This window comes from Silurus meridionalis, chromosome 11, assembly GCF_014805685.1.
Source record: "Silurus meridionalis isolate SWU-2019-XX chromosome 11, ASM1480568v1, whole genome shotgun sequence".
NCBI lineage: Eukaryota > Metazoa > Chordata > Actinopteri > Siluriformes > Siluridae > Silurus > Silurus meridionalis.
In genome coordinates this window covers 2,823,860-2,846,485 of record NC_060894.1, presented here as the reverse complement: position 1 = coordinate 2,846,485, position 22,626 = coordinate 2,823,860, and the positions used below count along the sequence as shown (strand labels likewise).

The 22,626-nt window shown below is 36.1% G+C and overlaps 2 protein-coding genes across 3 annotated transcripts; one reads left to right on the top strand and one right to left on the bottom strand.

The window, feature by feature from the left end:
• Positions 1-135: 135 nt before the first annotated feature.
• On the bottom strand, positions 136-12,514 carry si:dkey-106l3.7. Of its 2 annotated transcripts, none has more exons than XM_046861446.1 (6): positions 11,685-12,514; positions 7,570-7,737; positions 2,363-2,507; positions 2,041-2,129; positions 1,117-1,214; positions 136-391 (listed from the first exon to the last, which is right to left on the bottom strand). In XM_046861446.1, exons 1-6 carry the CDS (start codon positions 12,312-12,314, stop codon positions 322-324), a joined length of 1,200 nt encoding a protein of 399 aa, XP_046717402.1. In that variant the 5' UTR covers positions 12,315-12,514; the 3' UTR covers positions 136-321. The 2 variants fall into 2 exon arrangements, with proteins under 2 accessions (XP_046717402.1, XP_046717401.1); XM_046861445.1 differs by having other exon boundaries at positions 7,570-7,740; positions 11,685-12,512.
• Positions 12,515-16,764: 4,250 nt separating this feature from the next.
• Positions 16,765-22,320, top strand: fam166b (family with sequence similarity 166 member B). The gene is made up of 6 exons (XM_046861931.1): positions 16,765-16,885; positions 18,137-18,348; positions 18,728-18,885; positions 20,447-20,573; positions 21,083-21,283; positions 22,174-22,320. Exons 1-6 carry the CDS (start codon positions 16,821-16,823, stop codon positions 22,266-22,268), a joined length of 858 nt encoding a protein of 285 aa, XP_046717887.1. The 5' UTR covers positions 16,765-16,820; the 3' UTR covers positions 22,269-22,320.
• The last annotated feature ends 306 nt before the right edge of the window (positions 22,321-22,626 follow it).

The following is a 22,626-nucleotide window of genomic DNA, read 5'->3' as shown; positions in this document are numbered from 1 at the left end:
TTCATATTCAGTATTTGTAGAATCTCACACACACACACACACACACACACACACACACACACACACGCACACACACACATATATATATATATATATATATATATATATATATATATATATATATATATATATATATATATATATATATATACAGTAAATCAGCCTGATAAAAATAAGCGCTACAGATAGAAATTCCAACTGTTAATCAAGATCATAAAGTTTGTGTTCCAAACAATATACATATACAAATGGCAAGCTAATGTTAGGTGTCAAAAAGGTCCCCTTTGTGTCCATTTGTGACTTCTTGGTCTCAGTATAGGGTCAGAACCGTGTAGTCTTTCTTCTGTTCCTGAACAACTGTCCGAATATCCTCTTTTTCTCATTTGAAGAGCTAAAAAACAAACAGAAACCAAAGAGAAATGAACCAAAATATATTTTCATACAGCATAAGCTACCACAACACAAAATATTTTGAATTCTTAATGGGTTTTTCCAGAACACTCCAGAACTTTCTGCACTCTGCTCTGACAGTAGTGCAGCTGGAAATCACAGGTTTATATTCATGCAGCCTTATATAGACCTATGAAGAGACATTTAGTTAGCATTTAAGGAAGGAGTATCCTGTGTTAGAACGTCACAGAAGAGATTGGTTTACGTTGTCAGGTTTCTTGGTACTTTCTTGGAGTTTATTTCTTAGTAATTTCAAAAAAGAGAAATACTGTAAATAGTGAGTTTGATAATGGATTGTGGTTTAAATCTGCTGTAATATAAATCTTGTTCCACAACATGAAAATCTAAAAAATATATGTTTTGTATATACATGAATAAAAAAATTACAGGCAAAACAAAAACTTATTTTTTTCCACATGCTGTGATGGGAAAATATTCAGCTCTAGTTGTTAATCAAACAAGCGACAAAAAGGATTTCAAACATCTAAAAGGAAATATTGTCTTAAATATAGAAGTATAGTCGTCTTTAATGGATTTAAAAAATTAGGTTGGATTCTATAGAACCAATTAAAAATGCACAAATAAATCTTTTATAAACACCAATTTAGGTCAGATGAGGCCCAGGAATGCACGTCAATGGATATCTTGGGTGTGCCAAAACCTCACCTGCTGCTCTTGGCTGATTTTGACTTTTCATTCCATCTGAGTGAGCTAATCTTCTCTTTCAGGCTGTTACTCGCCTTCCGCTGCTCCGTTTCAACCGGCTGGATGAGCAAACAGATAAACAGTGCTTAAACAATCATTGTTGACACACAAAGACACATTGAGCATTCATTCGAGTGACACAAGAAGCCTGCAGACAGCTTACAGCTCAACTGCTGAGAAGATTGAATCAGAGGGTTGACATTTGTGAGATTTGCACATTTAAAAATTGTTTCTTACTGTATATATAATACAATAGTGTGTTTATTACGAATACTTCTCTTTTGTGTACTTTTTTAATCTGAAATAAAAAAATCCTTTATTATATGTTCTACTATCTGCAACAATTGTACAAATGTCCTTCAAGAACTCATCCTTCAAGAACTCTATAAAGTTGTGTGAAACCTAATTATCCAGTGACCCCTAAAGATCAAGATCTTCGGAGTGTCCAGGAAAATCTGACCTTTATTACAAACACGAAAAAAGGTCTGTGTACATCTTAAACACTGTTAAACCTAAATACTATTTAATATTATACAATTCCGACATATGATCAAGCTCATTTTTACACATTTTAAACTTGAAATAGTGATTTGGCAGATTTTTCTGTTATTTTTCCTCTTTATTTCCAAAAACATGACAAATTCCCAGAATGTCAATGATTCAATGATTTCTCAGGAGTCATTTCCAGACAGAAATGTGATATAAACTGTACACACACTGAAAGTGGGCGAATGGAAATTTTAGTATGTTGATGTAAACCAATTTTTCTGTGCTCACGTTGCAACATGTTGGCATACAGTGGTATCTCAACACACACACACACACACACACCCCAAACCAGTTTCCAAACCAGAAAGGATTTTCCCCCCCGTAATTTAACTGTACCTGTGCAGTTACTGGCTTTGGGCTTTCAGGCTCTTCCAGTAAAACGTCTGTAGAAGGGAAGTGCTCGGCTCGAGGGGCTTTAGATTTACCTACAGGAGAAATCCCACAACCTCATAAACCCATTTGGTGTACATAAAACAAAAAGTCAGGGTAGGCTTATAGGCCTACCTCAAAACCTACTCTTTTATTTGAATATTTTAGTTTTCATAATGATTATGTTGTTTTTCCTAAAATCAAACAAAAATGCACAGTACAACATTTGTAGCATAATTAACACTGTAATTTGGAATGTGGTCAGTGTTACTACGGCGTTCTTACTTACGATGTCTGTTAAAAGTCCACGTATCAGACACACTCCTTCTACGGAAAAAAGCCTCAGAAAAAGGTCCCGGTTGATCCTCGGCATCCTGGAGGTCAAGCTTCTCACAGTCTGTGGAGGTTATATCAGCTTTCTGTTTGCTGTCAGCCTGCAATGATGAGTTATAAAGAAATGAAAAACTAAACACAGCACACATCAGACAAAACATACACACAGCAGACACCACATAGGCATCACAGACATAATATACACAAAAGACAACACATATGAGGTAGACCTAACATATATACAATAGACATAACAACGCATCAAAGCACTGAATAATATAATCTGTAAAAAATAGCTTGTGACAAATACGGCCATAGATAACACAAATAAATAATTTGTAGCAAAGCAAAGCAGGTAAATCAGAACCAGTAGCAAGATCTTCAAAACCCTGAATAAAAAAATGACAGGAATTCAAATGGAAAACTATGTAATTTGAATGATATATGATTTATTACAAATAAAATACAGCTAAACACAAATATCATAATACCAGACTACCAAATCTATTAGCTTGTATCAAGGAGTTAATGCCTAAATTTCAGTGTTACCAAAAGTGTTATTCATGGTAATGTATTTGAGGGTATGTGGGATCTATGTTCGTCTTGATCGTCCTGATGCATGTTGTGAATTTGGTGAAAATCAGAAAAGGTAGATTTTTTACCTCAGAAAACATAAAGGCTTAGACTTAATATTTTTCTAGCATAAAAAAAAATTTGATGTTCTCAGATTAAGACAATCATAAAAGTATAAGTATAGTATGTTCCTGTACAGTGTACTACATAATAGCACAGACAATAAAATACAGTATAACCCAGTACAGTAGATAGTCTACATATGTTTTCCATTTACATGCATGATATCAACTAGTTAATGTTTACATTTGTGCATCCCCCAAACCTGTTTATGTATTTAGGGTAATATATTAAAAACTCAGGAGCTTCGACCTTAAGTTTTGAGCATAATACTACAAAAATAAATGGATTGCTGTGTTCAGCTTGATCCTCCTGACACATGGTATGAATTTAATGAAAATCGGAGAAGGGAGATTTTTTTACCTCAGAAAACACAAAGGCTTACTACCATTTTTTGGGGGGAAAAAAGGTGTCGTTCTCAGATCTTCACCAAATTCGCACTTTGCGTTAGTATGGTCAAGACTATCAAAAAAGTGTACTTAGTTTTCTCCTAAAACACTCTACAGCTAAGATACAGCATAATAAAATATAGTGCAGTATAGTATAGTAGACAAAAAAATAGCATGGTAGATAAAATAGCTACTGTATAATATAATATGGTACAGTGCATAAAATAATCTATCTAATTAATTTATCAAACATGTACTTTAACTGACATCAAGTAGTAAATGTTTCAGTTAGTGCGTCCCCCAAACCTGAATATACTATCGCAAATGAGAAGCTCAAATCTCAGGTTTTGAGCATGATACTATGTATATATAAAGTATGTGCACTTCTTTGTTCAGCTTGATCGTATTAATGAACAGTGTGAATTTGGTGAAAATCAGAGAAGACTTTTCGTTTTTACCTCAGAAAACACAAAGGCCCCTCCATTTGTAGGGTGATAAATGTGACATTCTCAGATCTTTGTCAAATTGCACTGTGTGTTAGGGCAGTTAAAGACTATTATAGAAGTGGACTTAGTTTTGTCCTAACACACTTAACAGCTGAGATACAGTATAGTAGAATCCAGTACAGTTCAGTATACAGTAGTACAGAATAGCATCGTAGGTAAAATATAGTATAACACAATACATTAGATAACCTAGACATGTTTTCCAATTAAACTCATGCAGTTAATGTAAAAATTAATGTTTTGTGTGTTGCCCAAACCTGTATATTATTGAGGGTAATGAATTAAAAACTGAATAGCTCAGATCTCAGGTTTTAGTCTTGATTACCCTGATGCACAGTGTTAATTTTGTGAAAATCAGAGGAGGTAAATTTTTTTCCCTAATAAAACATATATGCTGACCCCTTACTGTTTTTTAGCGTAAAAAAATTGATGTTATCAGTTCTTCATCAAATTTGCACTGTACTTTATGGGGATGAAGACTAACATAGAAGTGTACTTGGTTTTATGCTAACACACTCAACACCTAAGGTATAGCATAGCCTATTAGAGTAGAGTATAGCACCTTACAGTATAATACCAAGTAGAATAACTATATATGTTATTAAGAGTAATTTACAGTATTAGATATACAGGGTTATTCAAAAAAGAACTAACCGATTTCATTACGCAATATTTTATTAAGGAAAAGTAATACAAAACTCCAGAGTATCAACTTAGACAACTTCCTTTTCAAATGGTCACTGACTCATTCCATGACGATGCTTGAGAACTGAATCAATGCGTCATGATATCGGTTCATTCTTTTTGAATAACCCTGTAGAGTAGGCTTAAATCTCTGACGCAGACTCAGATTGCTGTGGCATTGCGGTGAGTTTATTTTTACAAACATATGTTCGAGACTAAAATAACACACGAAAACAATAAGATTATTTCTGAATACCACACAAGTTAAAACTTTATATGGATACCATTTATAATCATCTAACACACGTGCTACACAAAAGGATTTAGGTCAAACAAATGCTACACAACTCAAGACCTTTTGGTGTAGCATTTTTACCACCAGTCTAAACATAAAACATAACGCAAACAATGCAAAAATAGTACACACAAACTAAGCAAAAATCAAAAATGCAAAATATGTGGTTCAAGTTTCAAGTTGAGCTTTAGTCACAAACGTTTTTATACAGTATTTACATAAAATAAAATATTTTAAAATATATATGCATTGAAAAGTAGAGAAAGTAAATAAATATATCCCACATTGTATGAGTAATATTGCACATTGTGTAAATAAGTATTATTGCACGTTATTGAGTATACGTAAGTCTACAGAAGTGATAGGTAATGACCCTTGATTAACACATTTATGGTTAGTAATAATGTTCTATATTGTTCTTTCCCAAACTGCTACCACAAAGTTGAAGGGACACAATTATATAGTTAACTTTGGGTTTGGGAGCATTACATTTTCCTGTACCTGTTCCAGCATAATACTGTCCCTGTGCATAAAAAAGCCAGATCCATGAAGATCTCCAATACGATTGAACACCTTTGGGATAATTGTGAATGCTGACTGCACCCCAGGCCTCCTCACCTCACCTACATCACTAACTAACATTACTAACACCCTTGGGGCTAAATGAACCTCCACAAATCTCCAAATTCTAGTGGAACATCTTCCCCTCAAAAAATGGAGCCTAATATAACAACAAATGGTGACTAAAGCACATACAAATCTTATTATTAGGTGTTAAAATTTTGTTCCATATAGTGTAGATATTGATATTCACTTTTAGACTTTAACGACTTATAATACAAATGATACACAAATCATAATCATTACAAATACTACCTAAAAGAGTAGACACATCAATATGTTTATTTGAACTCAGCTACTACTAAATACAACCTAAACACTAAAACAGAGCAAATGTGTAATTACACAAACAATCTAAAAGCCAAAGCCAAATAAATCCTGTCTTGAAAGACAACGCAGGCTCACAAACGTCTTATTAAGTCTTTGTTTAACATAAATACTGCTTGCATGAATCAAAAGACTTCTCTGAAATGAGTATGCAGTGTCATTAGTCGACACCTTTCCCCTTGTTTTGCTGGAGAGATTGAACTCGGGTCATTCGAATCGTTTGAATAGCTGATAATGAGGTTTTGCAAAAACAAATATCTCGCCCGAGATGACACAAGAAAGAAACATCGAGAGGAAATATGTCTGAAAAGGCTGGCTGACGTCAGTTTCGGAGAGGCTTAAACCGGCGTAAACAGGGATAATTACAGTTGCGAAGCAGACAGGCGGTAACTGGTAATGGGAGGCACATATCTGGAGATAATTTCTGGAGGTGTTAGGTCAGCTGGGTTGCAGGTTTTTGGTAGTGTTACAGTATTTGGGTGGTGCTGTGTTTACAGCATTTACACAGTCAAAACCATTGGTAGGAAATGGACTCAATTTGGTGAGGTACATTATATACAGTGCCTGTCATAAGTCTGGAAACACCTAATCATTTATGGTTTTTGACAGATACACACATGTTTCTTTTGTTTATATGCAACACACTAGGCTAAAAAGGTAATTGGATGGTATTAATTTACATCTGACTAACACCATAGGCAATAACAGTAGTTTTGGGATGAATTACATGTAGCTATGTTACGTTCCACTTCACAAGTTTCTGTTTATATCTGGACCCCAAGCAAACGTATTATATACATGTAGGTTAAATGGTGGAAACAATACTGAACCAACATGGCTACCATTCCATACCTAAATGCAATGCAATTCCGTCTGGCTTATTGGAACCGACTTCACCAAACGACAAGACGATGAGTCGAAGCGTACGTTTGAGCTCTGTAAGCGTTATTTAGAGAGCAAACAGAGTTTGGAGTGATATCTACTATGGAACGGTCCAGTCATCACACCTAAATCTTATTGAACTGCTCTGGGATGAACTGGAGGTCAGAATAAATCTCCAACTGCAGTTATTCATGATAAGGGAGGATTTTTCAATGAAAAAAACAGTACATTTATATATTTGTTTGGTCAAAAAAAAAAAGCTCCATAACGTTATATGGCCTTGATTGTTACACAGGACCGAAAGGAACATGCATGTGTGTAGATGTTTCCAGTCCTTTGACAGGCACTCTATATTAAATGCTTGAATTCCCAAATATCAAGAGAAAAGTCATTTATTTTACAACAGCACAACAAATTTGAGTTACAATAATGTTCTCATATACTGTTGTTTTAATTCATCAAAACTGGAAGTAATTTTGGTGCAAACATTGGATGCAAGGAGCGGCTCAGCTAGTAGGCAGTCTACGAGATGATGAGTGGATTACACTGACACTGGGATATATTGAATATTGAAGCTTTGGTAGCTGATCTGTTTGATTTGACTTTACAGATGAGGAGAGAGAGCTGTCTAGGTCACTGTCAGCAACTTCAGATCATTTCATAGGAAAATACTCCAGTTAAAGGTTATGTGTGCTACTATGACTATAGATTTGTGTGCTATTTCGAAATAATCCTCTTCAAGCTTTGAGAAATTCTGGAAACTCACCTTCATCTCCGTCTCTTCCATCCTGTCTTGGCTGTTTTTTATCACCAGGTGAAGGTCTCGGTTCTCCTTCTGCAGCCGAGAAATTTCCTCCAGCATTCGGCACATCTGCTCTAGGTAAAGAAAGCCAGGAGGCAGCTGCTCCCACTCAGGCCCTGTGGAACCTGCAGCCTGCTAACACACACGCACACACACATACACACAAACACAAAAATGTACCTGTTATAATCAGTATAAAGTCTGCTGAACTCCCTTTTCTACTTTTAGTAATGCTGCTGTTTTAAATTACGCCAATCGTCAGGACACCAAACGGAAATTTTGCTATGTTTCCACACGGACGGTTTTAATTCCCGGATAAGTGCACCATGATACTCAAAATACTCAAGAAACACTATATGGGCAAAATTATTGGGACAGCTGAATTTTCAACTATATGTCATTCTGCTATATATATATATATATATATATATATATATATATATATATATATATATATATATATCTTTTCATGTCTCTTTATAGAGTGGTTTAAAATGAATGTCTGTGAATCCCTGCCTGTACCTCTCCCTAAACATGCTGCCATTGAGACAGGAGCTGCTTATCGGTAGCCGCATTCTAACCGCCTCCACATTCCTGCTGGTCCGCTTCCTTCTGGCTCTGTTCCAGCTGAGCGTTAACACCTCAACCGACTGGTTCATACTGACCACACGAAAAGAGCCACAGAATGCCAAACATGACTGCCGTGAGAGTTGGAGTGTTATGTGTTCTTGTGGGTGTGTGTAGGATGGGAGGTTTTTGTGTATAAGTGCATTGAAAGTGATCAGCTCATTATCTGGGCTTGGAAGTGAAAAAAAATGCTGCTCATTCAGTAAAATGATTCGGAGATTGTGCCTCTAGATGTGAAAGTGATTCTTTACTTGTTTCATGAAAGTTGAGTTTTGTTCTTTTTTTCATCAATAAAATAAGTCAGACATCCTTTTTTTTTGTCTATAATCAGAAAAAGTTGGAAATTTAGAAGGACGTATTCCAATAATTCAATTCAATTCAATTCAATTCAATTCAATTCAATTCAATTCAAGCCAGTGGACATTGTCACAAAGCAGCTTTATAGAAATAAATATATAACTTTTATATATCAGTTTTAAATTAATAATGTATTCATGTATGTTTATTTCTATATTATAACATTTAGTTTAGGTTTCTAATGGAAAAAAAATTTCTATAAATAATCAAACTCATTTGACAAAAAGACAGTAGGTGGAGCTGGAGGTAGCAGAATTGAATTTTCATTGGAAGGGATGAGGATGGAAAGGATTAGGATTGAGTTATGTGCAGAGGAGGGACATTGGGGTATATTGTTAGAACAATGCTGATGATGGAGGAAAAGAGGAAGACCAAGGAGGAGATTTATAAATGTGGTGAGGGAAGACATGCAGGTGATCGGTTTGAAAGAGGCAGATGTAGAGGACAGAGTTTTTGAATCAGATTTCTTCTCTGGTACTTTTTTCCAGTTTTAGCTTCTCATGAGTTTTCTTTTATGAGACTTGTGAAGATTTTCTTCATTATTCTTTCTTCTGAATGATCAGGACCAAGAATTGTATGTCCTGCACTATCATGCTGGAACAGGTTTGGGTCTCCTAGTTCAAGTGAAGGGCAAATTTGATGACAATGCATCCAAAGTCATAATAGACAAGGGTGTGCCTTCAACTTAGTGGTGAAGGTTTGGAGAAGAACCACATATGGCTGTAAAGTCAGGTGTTCCAATATTTATTTTTATCAATGTAGTGTATTAAAATGTAGGGAAGTTAAAGATGATGTAAAAGCTTCATAAAATACTCTGTTAAAAAATTCAATAGTGTAAATATATGTGGTTACAGTTTTTGAAGCGTAGCTAAATGATGCTGTTCAAAGTAGAATCTGTTTTGGTATTCGGATTTTAGCCCATATTTAGACATAGACTTCCATTTACGCATTGGCCATGCAAAAGAAAATAAGTGAAACATCAACCATGATATTTTTAGTAAATGAGTACAGTTTTTAAGTCTGACACTGTAAGTTCTGCCTTCCCAAAGTTTAAAAGCAGATTTATATAGAAACTGTAGCTCATGAAGTTGATACTGTAATTTTGTCCCAATTTAAGTGAAATCGTAACTTATACTACATAAATCAATCAATAATCAATAACAGCATAGTGAATTTTTTTAATTATCTTCCACTGGAGAGCTACATCAAACCAAAATTGCCTGCTAAATCAAATTACTGATGTCCTGGCTACATGAGAAATCATCATTTCTTTACACTACTTGCAACATCCTTTAAAGTAAAGATTTACAGCCACTACTCAGATTAAATTTGTTATATACAGTGGAACCTCGATACTCACGACCTCGATAGTTCGCGACTTTTTATTTTGAACCGGACTAAAAGTAACTCTCGAAAAATCTGAAGTTTGGAGTAACATTTCAAAACAGAGTTTGTACTAATAAATTATATACAAATTAAAAAAAACTATTTTAATGTATTTATTATTTAAAGTAGTAAATAGAACAATAATGACAAGTAATAACATTTTTTAATTAAGAGTACAGTACAGTACATGTACAATTACCCCTTTAAAACCATCAAAAGGAGAGTCAAACTTCGTGATTTTTCATTACTTGCAAAGGGGTCAGAGAGCGTAACCCCCGCGAGTATAGAGGTTGCACTGTATACATACATATATATATATATTTATATTATAGGGCTGTCAATTGAATAAAATATTTAATTGAGATTAATCCAATGATTGTTATGAGTGAACTCGTAAATAATCGCAACTTAAACGCACAATTATATGTGCCTTAAATAAATACTTTTCAAGTTTTTAATACTCTAATCAGCATGGGCCTGGACAGATACTGATGCTTGATGCAAATGTATGTTTATTATTAGTGAAACCATCCTCAACATAGAGCATGAAGACAAAATATGCTTGTGAATGTTTTAAAGTAATTATGGTGTTTTAAATTACGTACATCATCCGGACCCCAAAAATAACTTTTGCTATGTTTCCACACGGACGGTTTTAATTGCCGGATGTGCGCATCAAGGCGGATTTTGGTGCTTGATTTGACACTTGACGCATCAGTGAAACAAATGTTAAGTGGTTAAAAATGATTTTTCAGAGAAGTTTGTAAATAAATGTGTGTTGCACTGAAGGTTTAAATTTTACCTCTTTCAAATGTATTTATTTATATTTTTAATAAAAATGACCAAACAGAAATGTGCGCTGCATTAATCACTCGTTTATAAAAGTTATTGTCGTTAAAATGAATTTGCATTAACGCGTATATATATATATATATATATATATATATGTGTGTGTGTGTGTGTGTGTGTGTGTGTGTGTGTGTGTGTGTGTGTGTGTGTGTGTGTGTGTGAAAAATGTAAACAAATACATCGATCAAGCATAACATTATGACCTAAGTACTTCTTAGTATTGTGTTAGTCCCTTTTTTTCTGCAAAACTGTTGTGACCCGTTGATCATCAAAAACATGAAGTTCTTCAGCAGTTTGAACTACAGGAGCTCGTCTGTTGGATCGAACCACACGGACCAGCCTTCATTCCCCATGTGCGTTAATGAGCCGCGGCCGCCCAGGACCCTGTCGCTGGTTTACCACTGTTCCTTCCTTCGAGCACTTTTGATAGATACTGACCACTGCAGACCAGGAACATCTCACAAGATCTCTAGTTTTGGAGATGCTCTGACCCAGACGTCTAGACATCACAATTTGGCCCTTGTCAAACTCACTCAAATCCTTACGCTTGCCCATTTTACCTGCTTCTAACACATCAACTTTGAGGACAAAATGTTCACTTGCTGCCTATCAAATCCCACCCACTAACAGGTGCCATGATGAAGAGATAATCAGTGTTCTTCTCTTCACCTGTCATAATGTAATAATCTCATAATGTTGTGCCTAATTGTTGTGTATATATATATATATATATATATATATATATATATATATATATATATATATATATATATATATATATATATATTCATGAATTCTCTGTTCACTCATTTTATGTACACTGAATAACTGAAGTGCTTATAAATAAAGGAGATTATTACCTTTGCTGGCTCTATGTTACTGATAACAGGAAGCTGTGGTGTGTGTGTCAGTCTGGGAGTGACTTCTGACACTCTCTGCTCATCAGCTGCCTGAGTGTAAGGCCTTCCCGGCCCTACGCTTCCTACCCGTGAGCGTATAAAAGGTGTTATAGATCCGCTGGATATAGAAGTTGTGTTACACCGACGCCGAAGACTACTGTCCACGCTCCTCCTCCAGGCCGGCTCTGTTCTCCGCAATGCCTCCTCTACCTTCAGCCCGGCTGTTCCAGGTGCTTTTAAGCTTCCTTTTCGTGTCGCTGAGAAACATGACGAGGATGACGAGCAGTGAGAAAGAGCTGGCGAGGAGGACGAAGGTCGTAAATCATCCTCGATCAGCTGCGAAGTCTGTGAGGTCAGAACACGGTGCTGGGAGGTCATAGGGCTCAGCACAGATGGCAGCTCCACTCCTGAGTCTTCTGATTCAGACCTAAGAGCGACCCCTGTGAGTCTCAGAGAGTCTGCAGAAGCAGAGTCACTGCCGTTTGAGTACGAATTTTTTTCCAAACCCTCTGTTGAGGTCGATCGTGTGACCGGGTAACCATCAGTCACCCAGGTTTCAAGCAAACACCCGAAACTCCTGTATAGATTCATCAGTCCCTGATTTCACAGATCCACACCGTTCCACAGCCTGTCAAGTTCTGTCTGTGGAGAAATCTCAATGTGTGTTCGTGCTCGGTGCAACACCTATCCTACCTGACAGGTGATGACGGACGGCACCGAGCAGGAAGTGCAGCCTGAAACTAGTTGCGCATACTTCAAGGCATCTGACATGGGCCGCCCACATTCCTCCTTCATCCTCCCAGATCAGGCTATGTAGAAGGGCCACTTGACTTTCCACTATTCCTCTGAATCTTTCCCAGAAGTCCCGATCTGCCTCGACACGCCTGAACGTAACGGCGAAAGACACAGAAACCGCACGCATAACATAAACCGAAACTCAAGGCAAACAGCCCGTAGCCACCTGGGCTAACATCCAAACCGTTTAGTATCAGAAAATAGAAGCAATTTCACTGGTATTTCAGACTCTATTAGATTTCCATGACTTCCACTTCCGAGTTTCCTGTTCTACCTCTCCAGCTCTGCCAATACCTCAAGCACAAGTCACAGATTAGATATTTTATCATATATTGAACCGTGAATAATCGAACATTTTACAATCCTTAAATATACACAGTGTACACACAGGTACGAGTCATCAAAGCATTCCTGCACATTCACTTTCCTGGGTTGGAAGATAAGCTGCAGTTACATAGCATCAGAGGAATATCCATTATCAAGAACTCAAAGTCAGATACTTTTGATCCGAATTAGATTGCAGTTCAGCGCAAGTACAAAGTTGAGCAATGACGATCCTCACTCAAAGAACCCTCACTTGCTTTGAAGTTAGTAGCGGAGAGCATGTCGATTCTGATGGAATATAACAATCAGTGAAATACAGCAGTTAGTAAAACAATCTGTATCTGTATTCATTGCATAAATGATTCTGCATTTAATGACCAAACACGAAACAGCACACCTTAACAAGGATTAAACTATGACAAACGGACATTCAGTGCCACCTAGATGACGACGGGTTCCCTTTTGAGTCTGGTTTCTTCCTCATACCATCTTAGGGAATTTTTCCTTGCAACAGTCACCAATGGCTCACTTATTAGGAACAAACACCTTTATAACCTCTTTCCCTGTCACAACAATGCAGCCCAGCATTCCTGCCACATCTGGAACGTAACCTGGAAGTCTTCTTTTCAAAGATTATCAAACACCTTCTGCGTTTTGCACTGGATCTCCGCAACGGTGTCAAAACGGCAGTCATGCTGGGAAAGGTTTCAGTCTCCTAGTTCAAAAGTGAAGGGAAATTTCATGCTTCAACATCCAGAAATGTCCTACACAACTGTGTGCATTCAACTTTGTGGTAACAATATGGGTCAGAACCACATATGGCTGGAACGGTCAGGTGCTAATGGCTAGACAATGTGATTCAGGTGTGAGTGATCCCAGTGTAGTCCAGTTTTATTATCCTGAATAGGGATGTGCATCTCTATAACTGAGGCGGATGCGATTTGCATCTCGATGCATAGCCAACGATACGATACATTAAAGATACTTATGAAGAAACTACATATGTGATACGATACGATTCACCCCTATTATAATCCGATCCGACTTTTGATTTGATTCAGCACAACGCGATTCAATACAATACGATACATTGGAAAAAATATGATTCTCTGGGATTCAATATGGTACAGATACTTTAATTTCATTGCTTCAAACAGACAGCAAGTCATCAATTCACTTAAGAGCCTTCTGACTTCTAACGTATGGTCCTTTCACAAACACGACTTTGTAGCGCAAAGAAAAGAAACGAAAAGTAAAAAAAAATGATAAAAAAACCCCCAGATGTTCTTTTCCTGTTGTGTCTCCAGGAAGTTACAGCTCTACCTCTGCCATGTTAATCTGTATACTATGTGACTCTCAGGACACGCCTCGGTCTCCGTAGTGTTGCTACACATCATGTTCACGTAGCAGCGGCGGTGCTGAGAGGAGACGCTCGAGAAACAGTTTAGTGAGGAGAAATCAAACAAATATTGGTCACAAATAATTTGTCTAAATAAAATACTGACGCAAATCTGTTCAAAACGATGCGTTGGGATACAAACGGCGGCTTGTATCCGACGCACACTTTTTAAATTTGATGCATCACGACGTTAGCATAATGCTTACTTCAAAAAGCTGTCCAGGTGTGAAACTTAGTTCCATATAATCAATCCAGTTTTATATGTATTACGCTTTTAACATCGGATATTGTCTCGAAACAGCTTTACGAGGTTATAAAGTTTAAATGTATACGTTTATCGCATATACGTTTATCCCTGATGAGCGAGCCAGTGGAGACAGTTGTGAGGAAAAACTCCCTGAGATGGTATGAGGAAGAAACCTTGAGAGGAACCAGACTCAAAAGGCAACCCATCATCATTTATCAGTCCAGTAGAAAAGTACAGAGTGTAACTTCTGTGTAAAAATCAGACCTGGCTGACTTTGTATGAACATCTGATCTAAAGTGTTACGTCTGAGAGCAAATCTGGGTCACACTACCACGGTGACTCAGCAGACAATAGGTTCCACTCAGCTAAATCTTAGCTTATCTTCCACATTCCACAAATTCCATCTCGCCATTGCTGCTGTTCGGACGTCGAGATAAAACCAGAATAATTGACTTTTGTTCGTCTGTGAGGGAAAACCAGACATTGTCGATGTTCACACACTGTTACAAATCACACTTCGCCTAGTTTACCCGTTTCCCACACACTCCCATGGCAGTAATCTATACTGCTTTCTATCGACACACTGATGTACTTCGTTTACAGCAATCGAGGGGGTTGAGGTGGAAATACAGTAAGTAATACAGAGGAGTAATACAGAGGAACAGTGACAAATGATTTCTTAATTTGAATTAAAGAACACGTGGAGTTATTTAATGGGAAAATAATAATATCTGGGCACCTGGATAAAAATAGGGGCCTGTAATATTTCAGCACAAAATATAAGGAAATAAATAATGTATAAATAATACAGGTGTTGTAAGTAAATAAAACACACGGCGTTCTTCTTTTATTGACCACTAGACGGTGCTAAAGTTACTCTTTTAAATATACTGTATGTTAAATACTGTTGTTAGAAATGAGTTTATTAGAGGGACAGCGCATGTAGGATGTTTTGGAGACAAGGTGACGGAGGTGAGATTGAGATGGTTTGGACGTGTGCAGAGGAGGGACATGGGGTATATCAGTAGGACAATGCTGAGGATTGAGCCACCAGGAAGGAGGAAAAGAGGAAGACCAAGGAGGAGGTTTATGGATGTGGTGAAGGAAGACATGCAGGTAGTTGGTGTGAAAGAGGCAGATGTAGAGGACAGGGGGATATGGAGACGGATGATCCTCTGTGGCGCCCCCTAATGGGAGAAGCTGAAAGAAGAAGAAGAAGTTAAATACTGTTGTGTATTTAATTCCAGGACTTTTGTCTACTTTTAATATTTTATAAAGTTTTTTTTTTTTGTTAGTATTATTATTATTCATTATATATTATAACTTCAATAAGTTAAATAGTGTTAATAAGCGTGCATGTGTATCTGAAAGCTTTGGCTATACAAGGCTTGAATAAAGTCCTTCAAAATCTTGCATTTGAATCTTATTTTATATCAAATAAAATCTCAAATAAATTCGATTCTAATGAGACATTTATGGTTTATGAATAATAACCAAACAAACAAACAAATAAATAATGTGTGTGTAAATATAAATAAAGAGAATGGATTTTTCAGATGCCAAGAAAATACAAAATAAACATTAAAGCAATTGATTGTTTTCCCTTCTTTATTTATTCCTTCCACATACTTCCTTACAAGATTCCTTCAATCCAAACCTTCAAACTCCACATTACTTTCTTTCTTTCTTTCTTCCTTCCTTCCATCCTTTCATCCTTTCTTCCTTTCTTTCATCCTTCCTTCCTTCCTTTTATCCTTCTTTTCTTCCTTCCATCCTTCCTTCCTTTTTCTTTCTTTCTTTCTTCCTTCCTTCCTTTCATCCTTCTTTTCTTCCTTTCTTCCTTTCTTTCTTCCTTCCTTCTTTCCATCCTTCCTTCCTTCCTTCCTTTCTTTCTTTCTTCTTTCTTTCTTTCTTTCTTCCTTCCTTCCTTCTTTCCATCCTTTCATCCTTCCTTCCTTCCTTCTTCCTTCCTTCCGTCCTAACTTCCTTCTTACCAAACTTCCTTCCAAACTTTATTACTTTCAAGTTTTCTTTCTTCCAAACTTCCCAACAAAAAGGCCGATCAATAAAAACATCAGTATTTCTAAGTAACACAAAAAAATAAACAGATTAACAGTTAAAACAAGCAAATAAACAAATAACAAAAATTATTCTAATTGTTTGTTTTGTCAGGCAGGGCGCGCGGTGTACCTTGACGTCATGACGTCACGGGAAGCGACACCTGCGCGTCCCATTTCTTGGTAGAGGGTCTCTATGGCAACCGCTTTGATCCAAACCCCGCCCCCTAACCCACAAACACACACAGCGCAGCGCGCGAGACGACGGAGCAGCGATGGAGAAGTTGCCCCCGAAGTTCAGCTCGTTGCTGTCGACCCCCGAGCCGCACTACATCCCGGGGTCAGTACCGGTTCCGAGCTCAGACCCAAACCCGGATTTTATTCTGATCCTCATTCTAATCTTCTGATCCAAAAAAAACCCTCTGACTTTGAACTTTGCAAAAAAATCCGCAAGTAAAACTTTATTTCCGTTTGTTAGTTTTAATCAATTAATGAACCAGTCTGTTAATCAGTTTTAATTAAAAACCGCATCTTTAAAACTGATTAAAATAATTCATTAAAACAACATTTGATTCATTTTATTTCATGATAAAATGCAGAACTGGACTTGTGCTGGTTACTAAAGCTAATGTCATTACTGGTAACCATAGCAACAGGTCAGAAAGCAATAATTCTGCAATAACATTTATACTATAGACCATAATAATAATAATAATAATAATAATAATAATAATAATAACAACAACAAATATTATTATTATCCTTATTGTTATTATTAATATTATTATATGTATTTTATAGCATATATAAATATGCATGCTTTTTTCTTACCTTATATATATATATATTTTATTGCACTACGTCACACTCTATATAAATATGTATGTGATAAATAACATTTGATATAATAATAATACTAAAAGATTCACTGCACCTCTCCACAAATCTAGTGGAACATCTTTGAGAAGCATGGAGATTATTATAACACCGAATGGAGACTAAATGCCAGTTTTATAGTCACAAACTTTTGTCCATACACTGTACATCAGAGGGAGATAATTCATTTCCTTCAGATTTATATTGATGCGTTTGCTACACTGTGTTATGGATTCCATAGTAACAGCTCATACACAGGGATTTACACAGTAAACGCTTTACATAAACGAATGGAAAACATATAATCATTGATTATAGTGTTTTTTTTGTATTGGTAAGAAGTTTGTATGGAAGCTTATTTACCATTGGAAGAAGTCTCCAGTGTCTGCTTTATAACAGTCAGTGGTAAAGCTGTACGTTTCCTCTGATCTTCAGGAGACAGAAGGTTACAAAGCGTTTTTTTGTCTTATTAACGTGAAAAGAGAACATGTTCATAACTGTATTAGCTGCTTTATGGGCAAAAACATAGCTAAAAATGTAACTATAAATAGATACTAATCAAAGCGTTTCTTTGAAAAAAATGTAAAATTTGATATTATTAGAAGAATCAAATTGAACTCATCAAACTGTGGGGTGCCATTACTTTGAAACACACTCAAACTTATTTCTCATTGATTTAACGTTCTGTTTCTGCATCACTGTGTTTATATTGCAGCTATGCAGGCTACTGTCCACAGCTGAAGTATCACATGGGAAAGCCGTACGCTCAGCTCACTGCCAAGCTGCTGACCTCGCCCGAGATTTCACGCTCGTCCAGACTGGTGCTGAGTTCAGGGCCGTCATGGGATGCGGGGACCAAAGAGGAGATCTGGAGGAGAGAGACGGAACGTGGCAAAAAGCCACAAAGAATGATACCAGGCTACACAGGTTAGAACACTTTTACTCAATTTGTTTACCCAGTACAGGTGTCCCAATACTTTTGGGACACCTGTTTTATAGGTTGATAAGAATGAATAGTTTGAACGTGTATAGCTTCTCGTTATAACCTGCTTCAACAAGCAAAGTTTGTCAAATGCTGTTTCATGGTTCTGGAATTAATCAAGATTCATTCTTCAAGATTTTAAACATACCGCAGACTCAGAAAGATAATAGTTTGATATTTCAGATTATAATCACTATAAGATGTTATTTAGAGTTTGCTAGAACAGGTTCTAAAAATGGAATGCATTCCCATATGGGTGCTTTGGTATTACTTTCGACTTTGATCTGCATGCACTAAAGCTTCTTGTGTCTTTTTAATGTCAAGGTTTCATCCCCAGAAGGCAGAATTATTTCTCCAAGACGTATGCACAGACATGTCGAGAAGCAATCGGTGAGTTTGATGCGGATCAGAAGATGAGAATTCGGCCCACTACAGCTGACACGCTGCCTGCAGTTCCAGACCGAGCATTTCAAGGCACCAAGGTAACGCACACACACACATGCACACACACACACACAGAGTTTTTAGAAACTTTCCTCACCTTTTATTCGCCCTTCGTCTTCGCCCTCAGCACTTCCAGTGTCGAGTCGCTTGTGTTTAATTATGAATGCAGCGGAGATCGAATATCAGAGCGGAGAGTGCAGTGTGCAGTCTCTAATGAGGCTTTCACACAACTTTCAATCTACACTCGAATACACACTCAGATACACACGTAAAAACACACTCAGATACATCATAGCACCTGTTAGGTAGCAGGTGAACATTTTGACACAATATTAGGCAGGTGATCACAATATAATGCCTAAACGTTGACCATAAAGTCGTACACTTTTGTAAGATTCACAATTGGACACACACTGAAATACACACTCAGATAAATACTCAGAGTCACACTTAAATACACACTTATAACAGTACTAACAATATTATCACTATAATTACTACTAATACTACTACTACTACTACTAATAATAAAAATACTACTACTAATAATAATAATACTACTACTAATAATAAAAATAATAATAATAATAAAAATACTACTACTACTAATAATAATAATACTACTACTACTAATAATAATAAAAATACTACTACTAATAATAAAAATACTACTACTACTACTAATAATAATAATAATAATGAAAATACTACTACTAATAAAAATAATAATAATAATAATAATAATAATAATAATAATAATAATAATAATAATAATGAAAATACTACTACTAATAATAATACTACTACTAATAAAAATACTACTACTACTAATAATACTACTACTACTAATAATAATAATACTAATAATAATAATAATAATAAAAATACTACTAATAATAAAAATACTACTACTACTACTACTACTAATAATAATAATAATAAAAAAATACTACTACTAATACTAATAATAATAGTACTACTTTTACTACTACTACTAATAATAAAAAAATTATAAAATACAACTACTACTACTTAGTTTATTAGAGGAACAAGACAAGGTGAGGGAGGTAAGATTGAGATGGTTTGGACATGTGCAGAGGAGGGACATGGGGTATATCAGTAGGAGAATGCTGAGGATGGAGCCACCAGGAAGGAGGAAAAGAGGAAGACCAAGGAGGAGGTTTATGGATGTGGTGAGGGAAGACATGCAGGTAGTTGGTGTGAAAGAGGCAGATGTAGAGGACAGGGGGGTATGGAGACAGATGATCCGCTGTGGCGCCCCCTAATGGGAGCAGCCGAAAGAAAAAGAAGAAAAAGACTAATACTACTACTACAAATACTAATATCAGCTTTATTTATTTCTATTACAACTTCCAATAATACTGCTACTGCTGTTGGTAGTAATGATGGTATTTTTATTACTACTTGTGCTGTCATTAACACTCCTCACCATGCTGTGTTGTGTTGAAGCTGAATCCTTCCAATAATTACATATGATTACATTTAATTAGTCTTGTAGCTTCCGTACAATTCTGGCAATCCACATTTTTTAAAAGCAAAGCTAATATTTTTTTTGGTGTTTTTTTTTCCTTACATCAGCCACGGGTTCTGAACACTCCTTTGGTGGCCATCACCAAAGAACCGTTTTCCTATAAAAACACCTGGAAGCCCCTGGGCTCTCCATATTCCATGGAAGACAGTGACCCACACAAATACTTCATTTCAGGTGAGTTACACAATGCTTTCTGAAGACAACACTGAACCTCATATCAAACCTCAACTCAAACCTTAAGATTTCTGCTTATTCAGCTACAAGGGGGGGTCAGGTACTGATGTATGTAGGTGAGGTGAGGAGGCCTTGGGTGCTATTTCAATTCATGCTAAAGGTGTTCAATAAGGTTGAGGGTCAGAGATCTGTAGCAGATCATCTTCCACTCCAACCCATGGAAAGCATATCTTCATGGAGTTGGCATTGCCATGCTGGAGCAGGTTTGAGTCTCCTAGTTCACGTGAAGGAAACATTTTACGAGAAAGCATCCAAAGACCTTCATTTCAATCGTGTATGTTTTGGGGAAAAACTACATGCGGCTGGAAAAATCAGGTGTCCCAATAATTTTGTCCCAACAGTGTAATAGATTACAGTGTACACTGAGAGTGTACATCAGATGGTATTTACTCAGGTATCGATTATAAGCATTAACAAGGCAGTGATATTTTACCTCGGTGTGTTTACAGGTTTTACAGGCTTCGTCCCCAGAACCAGGTTTCTGATCGGTTCCAGTTATTCCCTCGCCACCAACAAGGCACTAATCCAGTTCGGCAAGCAGATGAAGGGTCACTCTGTGCACGACCTGGAAGGAGAAAGCACAGACGATCTGCCCACCATCTACCCCACACATCGGGGAATGCTGCCACACTACACTGGATATGTACCAGGTACAGGCTGCTTTCTAATTCTTAGTCTTATTTTAATTAATGTAAATTAACCTATGAATTAGTTTAATATTGAAATATTTACCGAAAAATGACACAAATGTTACATGTGAATGAAAACAATATGATTTTAGACACAGTTTATTCTTTTATTCATTTAAGATTATTCATCTTTTAATTTTTTATATACTGTTTTGTTTACTATGTATTTATTTTATTTGGTCTATTAACATTATACTATTTATTAATGTGATATTGCTATTTTTTCTTTACATACAATTCATTTATTTCCTCATCACTTTTTAGTAATTAGTAACACATTTTTTACTCTTTACTTCAATTTTTGTGTCTCTGGTTTTATTGTTAAATTGCACAAATGAATAATCGCTTACATATAATTCAATCCATCATTTCTTTTTTTTACACTATTGGTTTTATTTACACTCATGGTAAACATCATAATGAAAAGTTTACTTACATTATTCCTAATTTCATTATTTTATTTTTTTTAAATAAATTTTATAATCTTGGTTTAAAAATTATCTATTTATATTTAGTTTATTTGAATTCATTATATATTTTTTTACACATGAATTCTGGTTTTGTTTTTAACATATAAATAATTTATTTTCATTTATTTTTTTATTTTTCACAAATTAATTATCATTCAGTTGATGTCACATAGTTACTTATAATCATGTGTGTAGTTTTAAGGCATAACAAACAAACCTATATGTTTTTCAGGTAAACAAATATACAGTATTTCTGACATAATCACATAAAAAAAGATGTCTATGTGTTTCCACGTTTGTAATATTTCTGTACTGAAAGCGCTGTAAAGCTGATATACGATGAATGGTCGGTTATATTCTGACATGTCGCCATGCCAACAGGATACAAGTTTCGCTATGGGCAGACGTTTGGGAAGCTCACCAGCAACTCAGTACCTCTGAGTGGCACACGCAGGAGAATCAACAGGGAGGGATGAATCTTCACCAACACTCAGGAAAAAGCAAGAATTAAATGTGAGGAAAATGCAACATGGGGAACATGTATGGAGTTTGTTGTTTGCTGATACTTATTTTACTTATACAGAGAAATCAGATTTTCTAATTATAGTATCAGACTGATATCTGTAATTCCAGGATGCCATAATACAAGCAATGGTTCATATATAAAATGTCTATAAACTATAAATATAGTTTTATACATATAGTTAACTTTCATATATACAACATATAGACAACGTATTTGAAGACCAGACTTTTACAGCCATGTGTGGTTCTTTTCCCCAAACTGTTTTGGAGTTTCACAGTTGTACAGGACTTCCAAAGACGTGGATGCAG

Coding starts and splice junctions, on each gene's coding strand:
- si:dkey-106l3.7 (XM_046861445.1), bottom strand. CDS start 12,314: ATGAATCTATACAGGAGTTTCGGGTGTTTGCTTGAAACCTGGGTGACT. Junction 7,741..11,684: donor GTAACATAGAGCCAGCAAAG/GTAATAATCTCC, acceptor CGTGTGTGTTAG/CAGGCTGCAGGTTCCACAGG. Junction 1,215..2,040: donor CAAAGCCAGTAACTGCACAG/GTACAGTTAAAT, acceptor TTGCTCATCCAG/CCGGTTGAAACGGAGCAGCG.
- fam166b (XM_046861931.1), top strand. CDS start 16,821: ATGGAGAAGTTGCCCCCGAAGTTCAGCTCGTTGCTGTCGACCCCCGAG. Junction 16,886..18,136: donor GAGCCGCACTACATCCCGGG/GTCAGTACCGGT, acceptor TTTATATTGCAG/CTATGCAGGCTACTGTCCAC. Junction 21,284..22,173: donor CTACACTGGATATGTACCAG/GTACAGGCTGCT, acceptor CCATGCCAACAG/GATACAAGTTTCGCTATGGG.